The 20,864-nt window shown below is 37.2% G+C and overlaps 2 protein-coding genes across 2 annotated transcripts; both read left to right on the top strand.

Annotated features, from left to right (window-relative positions):
* Positions 1–3,921: 3,921 nt before the first annotated feature.
* On the top strand, positions 3,922–10,478 carry pofut1 (protein O-fucosyltransferase 1). Its single transcript, XM_079848904.1, has 7 exons — positions 3,922–4,089; positions 4,209–4,330; positions 5,166–5,348; positions 6,975–7,087; positions 7,171–7,363; positions 9,202–9,444; positions 9,528–10,478. The coding sequence occupies exons 1-7, from the start codon at positions 3,951–3,953 to the stop codon at positions 9,720–9,722; spliced, it is 1,188 nt and encodes a 395-aa protein (XP_079705030.1). The 5' UTR covers positions 3,922–3,950; the 3' UTR covers positions 9,723–10,478.
* Positions 10,479–11,579: 1,101 nt separating this feature from the next.
* kif3b (kinesin family member 3B) lies at positions 11,580–20,829 on the top strand. The gene is made up of 9 exons (XM_079848638.1): positions 11,580–11,788; positions 13,350–14,874; positions 15,859–15,960; positions 16,284–16,406; positions 17,738–17,856; positions 19,074–19,190; positions 19,302–19,407; positions 19,565–19,782; positions 20,629–20,829. Exons 2-9 carry the CDS (start codon positions 13,444–13,446, stop codon positions 20,735–20,737), a joined length of 2,325 nt encoding a protein of 774 aa, XP_079704764.1. The 5' UTR covers positions 11,580–11,788; positions 13,350–13,443; the 3' UTR covers positions 20,738–20,829.
* Positions 20,830–20,864: the final 35 nt, after the last annotated feature.

Raw genomic sequence — 20,864 nt, 5'->3', positions numbered from 1 at the left:
AAAATAAAATAAAATAAATCAAGCTGACTACATTAGGCTGCACCAAAAAAAAGTCATTTCAGGGTCAGATGAGACATGACTACATGTTGTCATTTTTTTTTACATAACAAAGAAATGAATCAATCTTTTGCTGTCCCCTTGTTGTGTCAGCATTTGCTGAGGGAGTTTTGTTTTTAATGGCTCTCAAATAAAGACCAGAAAGCCAGAGGGAAGTGTGTGGGAAGGTAGTTCAGACTAAACCCTAAGGTAACAGCAGCAACCTGCAGTATCAGCCGTCAGGCAGTCACTGCACTGACTCTGTTCAGCACTGATAAGAGACTCGGGTGGACCCAGCAGATGCACACGCACATGCACACATAACCCATCACACACTCCTTCTTATTAATCTTTAGAAGGTGATCCTGATCCAGCATTTGATGTGCCATATGATTTATCCCTTGCTGTTTCAAAGCCATAAAGTCGTCACTAACACGTCTTTGAGTGTGAAATTATGTACAGGAAGGGATGAGCGCTTGCATTCTCATAGAGGAAACATTTGTTCTCTCTGAGTTGCTGTTCCCCTCTCTCATCATAAGAACTAAGTGCAGGCTGTGCTCGAGCACACAATGAGAATGAGAAGCGATTGTTTTAACCTCTATCTCGTGGCCTTTGAAGATGTGATTCGCTTCCTCACCTGAAAGAAGTTTCAGAACTCTGCACAGTTAGTGAGCGAGAGCAACCCAGGCCTGCTCCGCTTTGTTATCATCACAGTCATCTCTAACAATGAAAAACAGTGTCTGCTGTGTGCACATGTGAACATTTCAATGGAGAGGGGGATGGGCCAGGTCATTATAGAGCAGGAATAAAGAGAGGGCAGTAGACACAGGAAACAGAGAAACATGTTGACAGAGTGCAGGAGGAAATGTTGAGAGATATGACAAGAGAATGGAGGTATATATAGGTATATGGACATACCTGTGGTCTTAACGGCTTGCCTACCAATCCCCTACTGGTCATTCAGTGATAGCGATCTACTGACCAGACCCTGTTCGGTTGGGCATTATCATATTTCCTGCAGAAGTCACTCCTGATATGCTTGACCATGTTGCATCAATGATAACCTGATTGGCAGTTATAACTCAGTTAAGTTGTAGGTACCAGGTAGGGTCTACATTAAACAACAATGAACATTGTAAAAATGTTCAGGTGCTTCATGTGGTAATATCTAAATGAACTGGTTTTATTCTAGTTAAAATAGTCTTTAATATGAAAAACAATGACTGGTTTCAAACTTGTTTCTCAAAAACTCTGTAATTGGTTGGCCAAACTGATAGCCCCACCCCTAAATTAACGCTGTTGTTGGGCAGGTTGAGATGTTCAAACAATCAAGAGACAGTTAGTGCCACAGAGCAACAGATTTCACATTTTTCAGGTAATTCAAAAGGGTTTACTTTTAGTTCTTTTTACATATTAAGATAAAAAAGAAGAAAGTATCTTAACATAAAAAAGCGTACTAAAGTTAGAAATAACGACTGCGCATTTTCTTTTAAAGGGAAAGTTCACCTAAAAATGAAAAGTCACCCGGCATTCACAACTATACCTGCTAATGCACTCGGATTTGTGTAAAGAAGCCTTGTTGACAAGTTAGGGTGAACATGGACAAACACTCTAGTTCTAGTACCTTTAATGCCCTAGATAGAGATATCACTTCTTTTGTGGCAGAAATAAATGACTGTAGAAAAAATGATGTGCCCTGCCAAATGTAAGGAGTAACTGCATTACTCATTACAAATATTGGAGTAAAGAGTACATATACTTATTCAAAAAATCTGTTAAATAGAAAGTAAAAGTTGCTAAAATCTTCAGTCAAACTACAAAGTAGCCAAAAAGATACTTAAGTACAGTAACTAATTAGGCTACATTTACTCAAATACTTTACACCACTGCCTTCATGTCGTTCCAAACCTGTCTGATTTTCTTTCTTCTGTTTTTGTCTGACAGCATTTGACCCCGTTTATTGTATGAACAAAAACACTGAGACATATTTCAAAACTCTAATGGGGGCTATGTTTCCCATTAGCATTGTGAGCTAAGTTGATCGAACATTGGCGGCAATGGTCTCTTCATGATCAACTTGGGCGCACAATGCTTTTGGGAAACGCAGCCCTGGTCATACATCTACTGACCAGACCCAGTTCGGTTGGACATTATCATATTTCCTGCAGAAGTCGCTCCTGATATGCTTGACCATGTTGCATCAGTGATAACCTGATTGGTAGCTTATAGGTACCAAGTGCATCACTTTACTGTTATTTGACATGCACATTAGTGTGAGTGTCAGATTTATATGTTTTATATTGATCTGATGGGAGTACCACATGTACATACCCACTCAAATTAATCAGTACATGCCAGTGCCATTTTTAGCCATGTGGAGTGCGTGTGTGAATTCCCGTGGAGGGGGGGATGGATTATGACCATGTTGCACACACATGTTGCTTTTAATGACAGGTTTTGATAAAAGAGCTTTGGATTAGGCATAAACTCTTTTTCATTTATGTAATATCACATTATGATCATTGAATATCACCAGCACTCACCAGCTGAGCTTTACTGGAAATATGCCTAGTTGTGTTATCAGAGCAGATTGTTCAGAAAATCAAAGAGATAAATGAAGTCGCAGTTTAGTACATTTCAAATATACAAACTTTAAATGTAATATCAAATAACACACCCCAGTTAAAATTATTATCAAGTACTCGTGCATGTGCTTTATATGTTGGTCAGCACATCAAAAGAAGTGTGTATTTAAAGCATGGCAAAGGATTATTAAAAAAATATGATTTAGAATGTACTTTAAAGTAAAACTGTTTTTGACATTATTAAAAAAGTGAACTTTTTCAAATTGTACTTAAGTGTGTTATAAAGCATAGCCATTAAAGTATATTCTATAGCCTTTTATTTCATTTGAAAACTTTTAAGATTTGAAGTACAAGTGTACATTCAACATAATTAAGTATACTTCTTTTTCACAAGGATCTCCAAGTCCATAAACATTACTAACATGTGCAAATTACAAAAATACTCTTTAAAAGTTATATTCGTACTCCAGAATGAGAAGATGAACTGAAAGGCCAACATCTTTTGACATTATGTATATGTTACATGTGAAACTGTCGGTGGGAGAGACGTGTACGTTTCTTCTTTTATATTTGTTAGTTTATTCACTTTAAAGTTATACTGTATGTATTGAGATGCATAGTAGCAGAAAAGGCTTTTTAATTCAGACTACAACCCTCAGCATGTGACATCCATTTAGTGTAATCAATGACTTACATATGAGTCACTTTTGAGTACGGTAAATAACAAATTCTTCTGACAGAAATGAATCAGTTTCTTCTGCAAAGCTAATAAAAGAGTTCAGTGCTCATCTAAGCAACTCAACACTTTCTGAGTTGGTCTTAGCTTTGAAAACAACAACAACAACAACAACAACAACAACAACAACAACAACAACACATATCGGACAAAGCAAAAGAAAAGAAGGAAGACACAGACCAAATTCTTGTCTTTTTCAAGAATTGTTTTTCTAGTTAAAAGCCAGAAGAAGTGCAATAAAAAAAAAATGCTCACCATTCAACAAAACATAAGTGATATTGTTCGTACTAAGTCAGGTCACACAAAGCATTTGTGTTATTAAACAATTAATGATCTATCTGACTCTTAAATATACTCTTTTTAACACACAAATTATTTGAAAATAACATTTTATTTTATTTTATGCTTACATTGCATTTACATGTCGCTAAATCTGTAATAGTGCATTTAAAGTTCCCCAAATGTGTCATGTATACCACAATTCCATTCCAATAAACTAAATGTTTTTTCGTTTTTTTTTAACGTTTGGAGATCGGGATGTGAAGAGTTAACCTTACCTTCGCAGTGCATTGTGGGATAGGAAACGATCAGCGATGGCGGCGAGACGAAAGCACTTGCAACTTTTCATTGTAACTTATTTGCATGTTACATTCCTTTCTCTGAACTGCTTTATCGACGCTGCAGACGTGACGTGGGATGAAAACGGATACATTCTGTACTGCCCGTGCATGGGTAACGAGAGCATGATACATCTGAGACACTGAGCATCACACATATAGATATAAAGCGCCTGAATCTGTCTGTGTTGTGTTGGAATAATAAACACATTTCTGTGGTGTGTTCCTCTTTAGGTCGGTTTGGAAACCAAGTGGATCATTTTCTCGGATCACTGGCTTTCGCTAAAATGCTTAACAGAACACTCGCGGTTCCGCCGTGGATTGTTTACCGTCATCACTCTCCCCCTTTTAAAAACGTAAACACAACACACGTCACTACTCTGACTGCACATTTCTTCTGTCCCTGTACACTTTTGGGAAGTCTAGCTTTAGCTGGTAGGGTTTTGTATGGAAGCTTGTTTCCGCCACAGAATAAAACATTTTAAGAGATAATTGCGACTTTTTATCTCACAATTGCGAGTTTATATCTCGCAATTCTGACTTTATTTCTCAGAATTTCGAGATATAAAGTCAGAATTGCGTGAAATAAAGTCGCAATTGCGTGTTATAAAGTCAGAATTGCGTGATATAAAGTCGCAATTGCGAGAAAAAAAGTCAGAATTCTGACTTTATAACACGCAATTGCGACTTTATATCTCGCAATTCTGACTTTATAACACAATTGTGACTTTATTTCACGCAATTCTGACTTTATAACACGCAATTGCGACTTTATTTCACGCAATTCTGACTTTGTATCTCACAATTCTGAGAAATAAAGTCAGAATTGCGAGATGTAAACTCGCAATTGTGAGATAAAAAGTCGCAATTATCATTTAATTTTTTTTATTTTGTGGCGGAATCAAGCTTCCATAGTTTTGGGACACAGTTGCTGGTTTATAGCTTCTGCAAGTTGGTCATTATCTGGTTCAAACCAATGTTACCCTTGTAGAATTTATCAATGCTTATTTGTTTCATTCACGAGTTGTTCCAAACTGTAGACCATCTTGGACAATCACCAACTAGTATACCAGCTGGTTTAGGAACATAGAGGATGATGAGCCACGTAATGACCAGCTGTCACACTAATAGTGTAGTACATGGGGAAAGTACAGTTCATTGATAATGTATGGTATTGTGTCTCTCAAACAGGTGCACGTCCCCTACAGTGAGTATTTCCAGTTGGAGCCAGTGAAGCAGTACCACCGTGTGGTGAGTCTGGAGGACTTCATGGAGCACTTGGCTCCTAAGCACTGGCCCCGTGGTCAGAGAGTCGCCTACTGCTTCGAGTCCGCATCTCACAGGAGCCAGGACAAAAAGAGCTGTCCGATGAAGGTAATATGGATGTTCATTCTTCAAGGTGCTTGAAGTGCAATTGTTGGCGATTACAATGCAAAATACTGTAAGCTTATGCTCTGCTTTAGACTGCAGACATGTAACTGATGTGGAAATGTTAGATTTGTTGCTCTAGCTTTTACACTTCCTTAATTTCTATCTTTTTGCTGGACTTTCACAATGAGAAAATATATAAAAGGGATGTTCACCCAAAAATTAAAATTGTGTCATTAATTACTTTATTATCATGTCGTTCCAAACCCTTAAGAGTTTTGTTCATCTTCGTAACACAAATGAAGATCTTTTTGATGAAATCTGAGAGCTATCTGTTCCTTTTTTGACATGCTTGCAGAGAAAGGCTTACCAAAACAAAGTTACTGGGTTGTCACTTCACGTTTTCAGGGTTGGTAGACGCACAGGGGACCCGATTATAGCACCTAAACACGGAAAAAGTCAGATTTTCATGATATGTCCCCTTTAAAGCCTCATAGTGTCAGTTGTGTAGCTGTCTATGGAGGGACAGAAATCACTCAGATTTCATCAAAAAGATCTTCATTTGTGTTATGAAGATGAACGAAAGTTTTACGGGGTTGGAACGAAATGAGGGTGAGTAATCACTGACAATTTTCATTTTTGGGGGGAACATCCCTTTAAAGGGATAGTTCACTTTGAAATTAAATTTTGGTATGTTTTAGCTTACCTCAAGGGCATCCAAGATGTAGGTGTCTTATTTTCCGCAGTAGTTTCAATGTTGATATTTTTAGGTCAAACCGTTCTTGTCTGTCAGTCCTATAATGCAGGTCTGTGGTCACTGTCTCAAAGAGCATGCACAGAGTCCAAATTAAAACAATTCCCCATCGTCCAAATTAAACAATTCCCCATCGTAAATACACATTGATGGCCTAAGACACGAAACGAGCGGTTTGTGTGAGAAAACGAACAGTATTTATATCGTTTTTAACTCTTGTACACAGCCACGTCTAAGTGATCTGAGGGCGCGCGCGCATCCTGGTGTGTGACGTATGCAGACTGGTGCATAGATATATATACACTAGATGTCGCCGGAACAAATTCATTGGAAGGAATGCCGTAGGCAAGGCGACATCTATTCTAGTGTATATATATCTATGCACCAGTCTGCGTACGTCACACACCAGGATGCGCGCGCGCCCTCAGATCACTTGGACGTGGCTGTGTACAAGAGTTAAAAACGATATAAATACTGTTCGTTTTCTCACACAAACCGCTCGTTTCGTGTCTTAGGCCATCAATGTGTACTTACGATGGGGAATTGTTTAATTTGGACTCTGTGTATGCTCTTTGAGACAGTGACCATAGACCTGCATTATAGGACTGACAGACAAGAACGGTTTGACCTAAAAATATCAAAATTGAAACTACTGTGGAAACAAAGACCTACATCTTGGATGCCCTTGAGGTAAGCTAAAACATACCAAAATTTAATTTCAAAGTGAACTATCCCTTTAAGGCTGATCAATGATGGCACATACCATGGAAACACTGCCCTCTGTTGGATTTTTAGTAGATCTGCATGTTGATTCATACCACAAAAATTTCATGACAGTGTACTTGTAATGCAGCCTGTTGATTCAATTTCTAATGCAGGATGGAAATCCTTTTGGACCGTTCTGGGACCATATTGGAGTCGACTTTGACCGTTCCATTCTTTTCGGAGGTCTGTCATTTAGCTCCTACCACCAGCCGCACTGGATAAAGAGGTAAGATTAAGTTGAAACACTCACATTAATCAAAATGATTGCACTCAGGCTCCCTTCACCTTCGTGTTTTTCTTTTTCTTTAGGTTTCCCCCAGCGGAGCATCCAGTTCTCGCTCTTCCAGGAGCCCCAGCGCAGTTCCCTGTACTGGAGGAGCACATTGGACTGCAGCAGTATGTGGTGTGGTCTGACAAACTGGTACAGGAAGGAGAAGGCCATATCAACACCCTGCTAAACAGACCCTATGTGGGCATCCATCTGAGGATTGGCTCTGATTGGGTAAGCTCTGTGTCTGTATGTGAGTAGAGCTTTTTCAGAGGTTCAGATCCAACTGGAAGCTTCTAGAATTTTTATCTCAAGTGCATCTTACATTAACAATGCACAGATCAAATATGATCTGGGGGGTATTTTGAGCTGAAATTTCCATAGATTTATAATACATCTTGTGAAAAGGGGCATAATATGTCACCTTTAAAGTTCATAATCCATATGAACTTTATTCAGCGGTTTAGTCCAAAATTCTCTGAAGATACACGATCGCTTTATATGATGAACAGATTTTAGAATTTAGATTTTAGAACAGAATTTAGGCTTTTAATCTCATATAAACATTCATCAACCCACACATCAGTTCATTGTCATCTTGAAAGAAATGAATACTTTTATACAGCAAGGATGCATTAAATTGATTCATTCATTGATTCAATTAAGTTCATGCTTTAAAGATATTTATAATATTACAAATGATTTCTTTTTCAAATAAATGCAGTTCTTTTGAACTTTCTATTTATCAAAGAATCCTGTGAAAAAATGTATCACCGTTTCCACAAAAATATAAAGCAGCACATCGGTTTTCTCCATCAATATTAAGAAATGTATCTTCAGCACCAAATCAGCATATTAGAATGATTTATGAAGGATCATGTGACACTGAAGACTGGAGCAATGATGCTGAAAATTCAGCTTTACCATCACAGGAATAAATTACATTTTAAAATATATTCAAATCGAAAACAGTTTGAAACAGTCACAAAATGATTCTTGATAAATTGAGAATCAATTTTTTTTGGTATAAATAGAGATCACGATTCTGAATAGACAACTAAACAAAATAACATATAAGCTAATTTACTAGAGGTTCTGTCAAAATGTTAATTGCTGCAGTATGTTTAACCCTTTCACGCTTAAGTTTAAAATATTCTAGCTGACCCCCCAGCATGAGTTTTTTTAGAACGTATCGCATTATTATTATTATTATTATTATAAACCTTTATAATCATCATGTTAGTTGATCTATATTGCACGATAGGCGCCGCCATGTTAGTTTGCACTGCAATTTATAACACGTCAATTTATCCACTTCTCCCGAAATACATGAAAGTATGTGGCGGGTGAAGTATAGAGTTCATTTTATATGTGTATCTGATATGAATAAAATGCGTTGTCAATTTAGAAATACTGTATGATGTACTGAGCGTTCTAATTATACCGGTGTGATTGTACGTGTCAAAGGGCTCATTTTTTTTTAAATTTAATATGAATTAATTCTTTTTTTTTCAATGATTCACTCAAAAAAACTTCACTTGTTTCATTACTGCATGAATCAGCATTTTTGAACAAATCTCTTGAATGAATGATTCAATGACAAATGCATTTTTTAAACAGTCACTTGTCACCAACTACTGGTGTAATGATGCAATTGACACTGCCTTTATTTGAAGTATCTTTACTTTCAAAAGGTGATTTTCTCTATTTTGATCGCTACTGTAATCATCAGTGTTTATATCCTTCATATCCTTAAAGTTAAAACTATCAACTTTTTCCCAGTACCTCTGTGATAATTTGAGTGATTGTAAGACCAAAATAATGATACTGTGTGGTTGAAGCTGTTTCTTATCTATACATGACAACTGCTGTCTCTGGATCAGCAGCAGCACCATCGCAGATTTGAATGTTCGCTGTGATCGCGCTTGTCAGAAGTTTAATAGACATCGTCATTTAGGAATAAGATCACATGGGCGTTTGAATCGAGATTGCGATCTTTTAACGATTAATCATGCAGCTCTAGATTTTACACATCATATCCTCTTAACTATTCTTTTTACCATTCCACACAGCAAAATGCCTGCAAGCTTTTGAAGTCGGATGATACTGGTCCTCACTTCATGGCGTCTCCACAGTGTGTGGGATACGACCGTCAAACTGCCCTGCCGCTGACCATGTCCATGTGTTTACCGGACCTGTCCGAGATCCGCCGTGCTGTGAAACTCTGGGTGAAGAACACCAGTGCTCAGTCAGTATACATAGCCACCGACTCCGAATCGCACGCCGCAGAGATTCAGAAACTCTTCAAGGGCAAGGTGAGGTTTTACATTTCAACATTACAAATGTGTGAATGTGATTTAGGAAACAGAATATAATAGTGTTGACACATTTTGTGCAGGTGAAGGTCGTGAGCTTGCAGCCGGACACTGCTCAGGTTGACCTGTATGTCCTCGGCCAGGCCGATCACTTCATCGGCAACTGTGTCTCGTCCTTCTCGGCCTTTGTTAAAAGGGAGAGAGATGTTCACGGGAAACCTTCATCCTTCTTTGGCATGGACTACCCAGGAAAAAGGAAAACAAAAGAGGAACTCTAATGAAATTAAGAGGTTACGTTTTTGTAACTGTGAAGACTGGTTGACGGTTTGCATGTTTCAGGTGTCTCATTCGTTTTTGAACAAGAAAATTTGGATTTACGTTAAGTACTTAAATAAAGGGAGAACAATGGAAGTTAGTTCCTTATTGAATTCTCTGGACACACCATATCTCCCATTTTGCACTACTACCTTAACTGTGAGCAACCAAACCAGAACCAAATGCTCCACTAGATCTTGCTCCCTGTTTCTTCTAGAAAGAAATGAGTATTTATCATGGCATATCGATTATATGTTTGTACTGGGATGTTTGTATAGACTGGCTAATTTGAGGATGGAAACTGACCCCTGTTAGGGTCTAGGAATTATGACCAAGAGATTAGTCAGAATTAGTCGGGTGTAAGCGGTTTGAAATTGCACTTTTCAGTTTAAGAGCACCAGTGATTTCTGAAAATGTATAAAAAATAACATTGAATGCATGTCATACAGACTTTCTGGTGTGTTACAGTAATGCAAGTTATGCAAATTATTTTGAAAGTCAGTGTGAAACCAAATGGCAGAAATGTTTTATAAGTGTTTTAAACTGTTAGTAATTTTGTACTGGATAACATTCCTCAAATTAGTTTATCAATAAAAAATAAAACGAGCAGTATTCTGTGTGCATTTATGTCCTTATTATGTGTAAATATTTTTACATCTGTATATACTCATTTACAATTTGTACAAAAATAAATGAATCAAATACCATTGTTTCCACTCAAATGCAGTGGTTACTATACTTCTTTTCAAAAGTTAAGGGTTGATCATTTCTTTTTATGTTTTTGAAAGAAGTTTCTTATGTTCACTAAGGCTGCCTTAATTTGGTGATAATACAGTTAAAGGTATATTTTAAAATGTAATTTATTCCTGTGATGGTAAAGCTGAATTTTCAGCATCATTACTCCAGTCTTCAGTGTCACATGATCCTTCAGAAATCATTCTAATATGCTGATTTTATGTTTAAGAAAAGTTTGTCAATTTGGATCAAGTTAATGTGTCCTTACTGAGTTTTAAATTAGTATTAATTTCTTTCATATTTTTTTTTAACAATAGTGTATTTATTGTCATTGCAACAAATTGTTGCAAAAAAGTTTTAGGTCTATTTATTTGTCAATTTGAAAACTGTTATTTTTAATAATAAATGGATCATTCATTCCTTCATTTTATTAGCGCTTTATAGTTATTCCATTACTTTAATAACAAAACAGACAAATATACAAATCTATAGTGGACATTTGAAACTGTTTTGAAAATGTGCAACTAAAGGCTGGATATGGCAAGCTGGTTTGACTTTTATTCATTCAAGATATTAATTCTTGATATCAACAATTACATTTTCACTAGTTAAAATTCTTGTTAAAAAACTAGCTAATTCTTGAAACCAGGAATTAGATTTCTACTAGTAACAATGGCAATTTTTTGATATCAGGAATTACATTTCCAGTAGTAAAAATGTTAAAGTAGCTTGTCTGCACGACATCACTGCTGTGGCGTGAAATGCAGATGGAGGGCAGGAAGCGATTTTCTACATAGGAAGCACTATCACAAACTCAAAATGCCTATGTTTTGCGTCGTTTATGGTTGCTCAAATCGATCAAACCGAGATACCATAGGAGCTTTAATCGGTAACCAAAATTTTGACCTCTGCCGACTGCACTGTAAAAAAATGATAATTGTATTTTCACTAGTTAAAAAAGAAATTGTATTTCTGCTAGTGATGACGTCATTGTTGATATCAAGAATTCATATCCTCGGAATGAAAGTTAAAACGGCTTGCCATAGGCTGGATTGATCCAGCAGAAGTAACGTTAGATCCATCCCGGCCTGCAGGGGGATCACCTCTCCCTTTATCCCTCCCTCTCTCACACAGTCAGACATGGCTGACGGAGTTCGTGAGGAGAGATACGGGTAATTTTGCATATTAAATCGCTTGGCAGATTTGAGAGGTGTAACGTTATGCTTCTGACGGATATGAAGACGACGGCGATTTTTGGCGTAATTCACAGGTTAAATAGTTGGGGATGGGAGAGGTGAGTCACATCATGTATGTCTATATGTGTGCTGCTGTATAAATGACACGGTTTGTTTGCCGTTGCCAGGCCGCTTGTTTTGAGTCTCTGAGGAGCTCCGTCCTCAATGACCCGTTTATACACATTGACCGCTAATATTAACGAAATGATATGATTTAACTATGATTAAAAAACATAATTTCATTTGAAACAATGATGTTTTCAACAAAACAGACAATTCTTGTCTCTCGTATTTACTCTTTAGTCTGTTTGTCGCCGTTATCTCTCGCTATTTCATGACAACCGAGACTGAGATTTACAGATTCTAAACCAGATTTAACGTTACAGATATTTGAGATGAAATTCAGATGGTCTTATGTAAATTAGCACTGATGCTACAGCTAATATCGTAGTTAATGCATTGTGTTTCATCGTATAAATTATAATTGTGGGCAATGTAGGAAAAATGCCAATTTGGGAATAATGTACTGAAGACTGCTGTAACGTCACTTGTATTGTATTAACGAACAAATGTAACGTTATTGCGCCGTAATTATTTCTCGCAAGAAAACAAACAGATCGTTTTTATTTAACGTTACTCTTGGTTTGGCTACAGTGAAGTTGCTAAAATTGGCTGCTTTAAATATTGTAATATTAATGTTACTTGTAAATTTGAGTGCAAGTTTGGTAAGGAAAATATCATTAAGGAGTGGCAAAAACGACTTTACAAGTCTGTAGAAATATACGTTAGTAAGTTATATTCTAGCAACCGATTCATCATGATCGAGCAGGTCACTTACTAGCCTCAGCTCTATTATTTGGCTAGTTGTGTACTTTATTTGGCTACAAAAACTTACAGCTAATACACATTGTGATATTATTCTAGGTCAACTTCAACTCAAACTATTCCACTCAACCTTTACAAATATGGCTACAGTTATTATGCTATTTTGATATACAGCCAACCATAATACTGAATGATTGTGATATTGAGGTACTTATAGTAGGTTACTCAAAAGTTCTTGACCATTCTTAATTTAATGGAATATTGCAGCCATCCAATCAGTTTCCCATGGACAAAATCAAAGTCCTGCCCTACATTTTTTCTTGTTCGAGAAGCCATTTCACTTGGATATGTCACAATAGGAAAGAAAAGACTATCGCAACTTTCATGCTGATTTAAAAAACAAAAAAACAAAAAACATGGTACATGTCCAAAAAACAACAATAAAACAAACAAACAAAAAACTTGAAATTGAAATGTCCTAGTCTTTTTGTTTTTGTTAATTTGAATTTGGAATTAGATATGAAGTCAAAATCATGAAAACTCTAAATTGACTTAAGACATTGACATGACGTCAGCTTGATTTAAAATTGCTGACTCAATTTTTGTTAGCTTACCAAATATGTTCTCATCATTCTGCCATTTTGTGAAAAATGGTTGCTACAGATTTGCCTCCTAAGTTAACTAGAAAAATATTTGCTGTGTTTGTTTGCTGTAACCATAACAAGTTTATTCATATTTATCTCTTGGCTTTGTACATGTTTCTGTCATTTCACTGAGTTGCGTCATATTTTGCAGGCTCTGATGCTGGCAGCACCATCACTGTGAAATAAACTACAAACTCATTAAGAGAAGCCAGCAGATATACCAAAGCACTCCAGAAGGCAACAAAATGTCCAAAAGCAAGAGCTCTGAATCCGTTAAGGTAGTGGTGCGTTGTCGCCCCATGAATGAGAAAGAGCGAGTCGCCAACTTCGATAGAGTGGTCTCTGTGGATGTGAAGTTAGGGCAAGTGGCCGTGCGCAACCCCCGAGCTGCATCCTCCCATGAGCACCCCAAAGTGTTCACCTTCGATTCCGTTTACGACTGGAATTCAAAGCAGATGGAGCTCTACGATGAGACTTTCCGCCCATTGGTGGACTCTGTACTGTTCGGCTTCAATGGGACCATCTTTGCATACGGCCAGACGGGCACCGGAAAGACTTTCACGATGGAAGGGGTACGAAACGACCCCGACAGGAGGGGTGTCATTCCAAACTCCTTTGAACACATTTTCACGCACATCTCCCGCTCTCAGAACCAGCAGTACTTGGTCAGGGCTTCATACTTGGAGATTTATCAAGAAGAAATCAGGGACCTCTTATCGAAGGACCAGATGCACCGATTGGAGCTCAAAGAGAGGCCTGATACGGGCGTCTACGTTAAAGACCTCTCTTCGTTCGTCACTAAAAGCGTTCGTGAGATTGAGCATGTGATGAATGTGGGGAACCAGAACCGCTCGGTTGGTTCAACTAACATGAACGAGCACAGCTCTCGCTCTCACGCCATCTTCGTCATCACCGTTGAGTGCAGTGAGTTGGGTCCTGATGGAGAGAACCACATTCGGGTTGGGAAACTCAACCTCGTTGACCTGGCAGGAAGTGAACGACAGACCAAAACTGGAGCACAGGGTGAGCGTTTGAAAGAAGCCACCAAAATCAACCTCTCCTTGTCAGCTTTGGGCAACGTCATCTCAGCGCTGGTGGACGGGAGAAGCACCCACATCCCGTACCGTGACTCTAAGCTTACGAGACTGCTGCAGGATTCCTTGGGTGGAAATGCCAGAACGGTTATGGTGGCCAACATTGGACCTGCTTCCTACAATGTAGAGGAGACTCTGACCACGCTACGCTATGCAAACCGCGCCAAAAACATCAAGAACAAACCCCGCGTCAATGAAGACCCCAAGGATGCCCTGCTCCGGGAGTTTCAGGAGGAGATCGCCCGCTTGAAAGAACAGTTGGAGAAAAGGTCTGGCAAGAAGAGGAGAAAAAGGAGGAGGAGGAGGGTTGGAGAAGGAGGAGAGGAGTTAGAGGATGGGGAGGAGGATGATGATGAGGAGGAGGATGATGACGATGAAGAGGAAGAAATGGGTGCGGATAAGAACATCTCTGATTATTGGCGTGAGCAACAGGAGAAGCTGGAGAAGGAGAGGAGGGCCATCATGGAGGACCACAGCCTGGTGGCAGAGGACAAACAGCGGCTGCTGAAAGAGAAGGAGAGGAAGATGGACGATCTTCGCAGAGAGAAGGAAGCTTCCGAGATGCTGACGGCCAAAGTTAAGGTTAGACAGTCCAAACCTTGGGATGAAATACACTACTGTTTAAAAGTTTTTATGTTTTTGAAAGAAGTCTCTTATGCTCATTAAGGCTGCATTTATTTGATCTAACAACACAATTGTACTGTTTTTACTGTAAAGTATTATTATAAGTGTTTTCTATTTTAATGTATTTTAAAATGTAATTTATTCCTGTAATGTCATAGCTGAATTTTCAGAATCATTACTCCAGTCTTCAGTGTCACATGATTCAATCATTCTAATATGCTGATTTGATACTCAAGAATCATTTCTTATTATTATCAATGTTGAAAACATTGTTCTGCTTAAGTGCTGCTTAATATCTTTTTGTGGTAACCATGATACATTTTTTCTTTGATAAATAGAAATTTCAACAAAACAGCATTCATTTTAAACAGATTTTCTTTTTGTGCAATATTATAAATGTCTTTATTGTAACTGTTGATCAACTTAATGTGTCCTTGCTAAATGAAAATATTAATTTCTTTAAAAAAAATCTTAATGACCCCAAACTTCTGAATGATTATGTATTGTTTTTTAAAACCTTGTGAAATTATTGCAAATTTTTCTTTGTGATAAACGTAACATTTGATGACCCCCCCCCCCCCAAAAAAAATAATGTAAAGTGTAAAAATATTATCATTATTAATTAATTATTATTATTAATACAATTATTTTAAAATATATTTTTTAAAATTATAGGTGTCAAATTTTAAACGTGAAAAATTATACACGTGTTTAAATCCATAATCTTAAATGGATTTTTGAGCCCTTGCATGAGTCTTTTGACAGATTCATTAAAAGAACCAGCTCATAAGAGTCATGTGTTCATGTTACTACTAATTTATTTTGCCTCCTCGCATTCAATTCCGGCTGCAAACTCGCAGCTTTTATAAAATATAGGAAAGATTCAATAGCAATTGTTTTAAATACATCTTGCTTATCTGATAACCAGTTGATTGTTCTCAGGCCATGGAGAGCAAGCTGCTGGTGGGAGGGAAGAACATTGTGGACCACACCAATGAGCAGCAGAGGATTCTGGAGCTGAAGAGACAGGAGATAGCTGAACAGGTACAGTTTCCAATAACACACCGTATAGGGATTGAGGAGGACTGTGTTTCAGTCCTCAAGATGAGACAGGATATTTTAGTCTCGTTATCGTGTGTGAAAATTTATTTACAAAACTTACTTAGAAATTCTGATGCGATATGTAGCCTGTCGTTGTGTTCAACAACAATTTTCATCTAAAAGGTGATTGGCTAGATAATGTGTATGTGATGTGTATGGTAATTTTCTTGCCGTTGTGATGTTATTAACTTTATATGAGCACTTCTACTTGGGCATGTGAAGTGCAAAGATGTTTAAACATTTATAATGTGTGTGTGTGTGAGCAGAAAAGGCGGGAAAGGGAGATGAAGCAGGAAATAGAGTGTCGTGATGAAGATACACTGGAGTTGAAAGAAACGTACAGCTCACTGCAGCAGGAAGTTGACATCAAGACCAAGAAACTGAAAAAGGTACTGTAGCATATATATGTATATATATATATATATATATATATGTATGTATGTAACAATCATTGTCAATTGAACATTTCTTGTTTATTCTGCTCTGTTTAGCGCTGCTGCTAAAATAGTGGTGCAGGAAACACTATATGGCTTATAGGAACTGTACAAATGACATGTCAAAGTTACAATGGCATTAGAAAAGCTGCTTGTGCATGTGATCAGATGTATTTTTAGAGTCTAGCTGTATTCTCTGCAGTCATTAGTAGTAGGACAGCTCTCATGGCAGATCTCCATCCTCCTGGTTGAGAATCATCCATACATGACTGAATGTGACCTCCTTTTGCCCGAGTGTTCCGAGCATATGAGCGATTCTATAATTGGAGATACATTTTGCATTTCAAGAAGTTAAGGGAAAAAACTGTTCACTAACAGAAATTCTTTCCAGTTTCTTCCTTTTTGTATTTTTAACGAAAAAAAACAGATTTCTTCATAGTAATGGTTGTCTACTCTGTTACTGTCAATTCTGTTACATACTGTCAACATGGTTACTCTACCATGGTAACCACATTGACAATTTTAAACTTTTTAGCTTGCTAGCATGCATGCTAAGAGCACATAGCACTAATGAAATCATGATTTTTAAACCTCCTGTGTGATCAGTGATACATTCTGTTTTCCTTTTGATATTGTGGTTACAATTTTGAGGTTTTACAAAATAACTTTTAGATAAAACTATTTTCTCAGAGAGAGCACACATACCTTTCAGTGCTTCAGATCTTATCAGTGAGGGAAAGTGACATCATTTCCTGTATCTTAAATAGTTGTGGGAGGTAATTCCACCAATTTAAAGGTAAAGTATGGTACGTTAACAGAATTGACCCAACATTTATGGAGACACATTTTTATAAGATAAAAGTTATTTAAAAAAACAAAAAAAACAAAACAAATTATGTTGTAGAATTAGGAAAATGACTATTTAGGGCTTTTATAAATAAAATGAAATATTACCAATTGAAAAGTAGAATAATATATTTTGATCAACACAATGATACATGATGGAAAAATACACTAATTCGGACAACAAGAAATCATGATTTTCAGCTATGTAAGATGCCTTTTACAGAAAATATTATATTGTTATGGCCTGTAACATCTTGACCCATGACAATGAGTAACAAATTATTAAAATATTTAAAAATATGACCAATATAACAAGGAGAAAAATACAATGACTTTGGACACCAAATGTACCTGCACTTATAGAATAATCCATATGCCTTACCTATACCTATAAAGAGACATTCTTGAATGTCTTGTCTGTTTCTGTCTCCTTCATGTAGCTCTTTTCCAAGCTCCAGTCTGTGAAGGCGGAGATTCAGGACGCCCAGGATGAACATGTCAAATACAGGCAGGAGCTGGAGCAGACTCAGAACGAGCTGACCAGAGAACTCAAACTCAAGTATGTCAACCCAGAAACCCTCATCATCAGCATTACCAGAATTTAGGCATCACAACATTACTAAAGATGTACTAAAATATTCATTTTGAGGTTTAAAGATTACATTTAACAGTGTTGATAAATTAAATTATTAGTGTTTTTAAAAAATCTTTTCAGATCTTATCAGAAACCACAAACATGACGATAAAGAAATCATAGATGTAATGGTTTTGTTGCTATAGCGTGTAGAGTGTTCTGACCTAATGAAGTCGTTGTGTTGGACTGACTTCTTGGAAATCTGGACTCAGCACGACTACATTACAGATGTCAACAGTTTAATACACACTCTGACTCTAGTGTACGGAGCGATCTCTGAAGTAGAGCATCCATTATGGGAAGATTTACCTGACAGGCTGCTTTTTGAGTGCAGTTGGCAGAATGAGTTCGGGGTTAATGGCAAATATCTTGAGTGTTCAAGATAAAGAAAAGGAGAGAAAAGAAATCTACTCTATTATGGAAGTTCTTGATATGGCTTTGAAAAACCATTTTTAAGAAAAGTTTTAATTTTATGAATTTAAAAATATCATGTGATACTGTATAACCATCAAGTAAAAGTAATAACATTTTCCTTAACTCCACCACATGTGAATGTACACATCTAAATCATTATTTAAAATTTTCAAAGTGTAAAAGTATAATTAAAAAATATATATAATCACAGTCATGAATCCTTATAGGTGTTTTTTTTGTCATAAAACTTACTGTTTATTTTCCCTGCTTGATGGTCATACACTTTATTTTTCAGTGTTCTTATTTAACATATAGTTACTGTAGTAATAACAGCAAATTATGCATAATTACATGAAACTAACCCTAAATCAATCCCTATTCCTGACCCTATTGTAAGTACATGTTGTTAATTAATATTACTACATAGGACACCTTAAAATGAAGTGTAACCTATACCTTTTGAAATATTAATATTTTAACAAATTTTCTTCACTGTTTTTAAAAATAAGATTATGCCAAAATACTTCAAGGTTTAATACTTTAAGGTCTTTTTTCTTCATTATGAGGACAGTTGTATCAATCTGAAAAAATAAAATAAATCTCCAAATATATTCACAAATTAAAAGCATGTTGTTATGGAAGAGGTCATTGTATAAGGCATTTTGAATAATGAAAATATCCTTAACATCATGTCATTGACTTGTTAACATTTGTGTTGTACCCACCAGACATCTGATCATAGAGAACTTCATCCCACTGGAGGAGAAGAACAAGATTGTGACTAGAGCCACTTTTGACGAGGAAGATGATCTCTGGAAAATGACCCCCATCACCCGCATTCAAAAGTATGTAGGCTGATTTTGGAAATTTGAAACTTGGAAATGATTTGGAAAGTGTAATTTTATGACCACCATCATCCCTTGCTTCGTCACTGTAACGTTTCTTGTTTTTCTCAGTGATCAGCAGATGATGAAAAGGCCTGTTTCTGCAGTCGGCTACAGACGGCCTCTGAGTCAGCATGCCCGTATGGCCATGTTGATGCGGCCTGATGTCAGATACAAGGTATGCTGACACTGTTCCCATAATCCTCCACATGGCACTACACAAAGCCTTTAGTTCCAACACTCCCTCACACAGATGAGCTCAGGAGAATCAAACGCACGTCGTATCGTTGATCTTTTGCCTTCATCTTTTGATATTCTCCCCGCCCGTCTTCCAGGCTGAGAATATCTTGCTGCTGGAGTTGGATTTGCCCACACGGACCACAAAAGACTACGAGGGACCGGTGATAGCACCTAAAGTGGCTGCGGCTCTGGAGGACGCTCTGAGAGAGGAGGACGAGATCCAGGTGGACGCCTCTGGCCTCCGTGCCAGCCTTGGCTCCAGTCCAGGCCTCAGCGCTTCCGCTGCTGGGTTTTCCAAGAAACCAAAGTCAGGGTGAGAAATGATCCCTCCAACTAGGGCTGCACGATATATTGAAGAAAACAATAAATAAATACGATAACGCAATATGGCTTAGTGCAATTGTCAAATCACGCAGATTGCAGTTTAATTAAATAAATATATGCCACTGGCTCCAGAGTGGGACTGCTCATCCACATGTGTGCACCCATGATAAATGCTTCAACCGACAAGTGCAGAGTTTCACTTATTTTACAGTACAACAGTTACAATATATTTATTTTGTTTAATATATCATTTAATAATAACTATTAAAAAAAATCACTATTATAATAATAATAATAATAATATTATTATTGTTTTATACTGAATTGGTCAAGAACAGCACTGTGAGCATATACCTTATGCTTATTTCGTTCTTTATTTTTATTTTTTACCCTCTGGCCACTTTATGGTTGCTGAAAGAGGTTTGTGTTAGTTCTGGTAAAGAGTAAACCCAAGTGTGAACACTCTGAAATGAAATAATGAAATAAAATAATGAAATGACAAAATAAATTAATGAAAAAACTAAATGAAATAATGGAATGAAATAAGATAATGAAATAAAATAAAGAGAAAATCATTCAGTTTTAAAGGATTAGAATTTTTTTTCTAGCTTTTAAAATAATTTTTACTTTGCACTCCCCAACAGAATCACTTCACTCATTCTAGAATGTCTGGTGAGCATTCCTGTATTTCTTCATACAAGTAAAAGTAAATCGCAATGTCACTTTTTTCCAATATGGTGCAGCCCTACCTTCAACCTCTTCCCTTTTATTTTTCACCTCTTTGTTTATCCTACCTTAATATACTTTTTCGTTTTCCCCCATAATCCTCTCACAGCCGCCCAAAAACTGGCAAGAAGGTGAGCACTCCAACTTCAGCTCACAGCCCTTTGTCCGGCTCAGGGTCTCCTCTTTACCCACAATCTCGAGGCCTTGTGCCTAAGTGACCCTGGCCTTCGCTGCTCCGTATGAACTAACCAGCTTTGGCATCAATGTTCTTAAATGCCAGGCAAAATCAGTCGCATTAAAGACGGTGGAACGTCTCATCGAGCTCTTCCTGGTGTGGCATTTAAA

This window comes from Squalius cephalus (genome assembly GCF_949319135.1).
Source record: "Squalius cephalus genome assembly, chromosome: 18".
Lineage (NCBI taxonomy): Eukaryota > Metazoa > Chordata > Actinopteri > Cypriniformes > Leuciscidae > Squalius > Squalius cephalus.
Note: the sequence above shows the minus strand (reverse complement) of the source record. Positions and strands in the feature narration are given on the sequence as shown.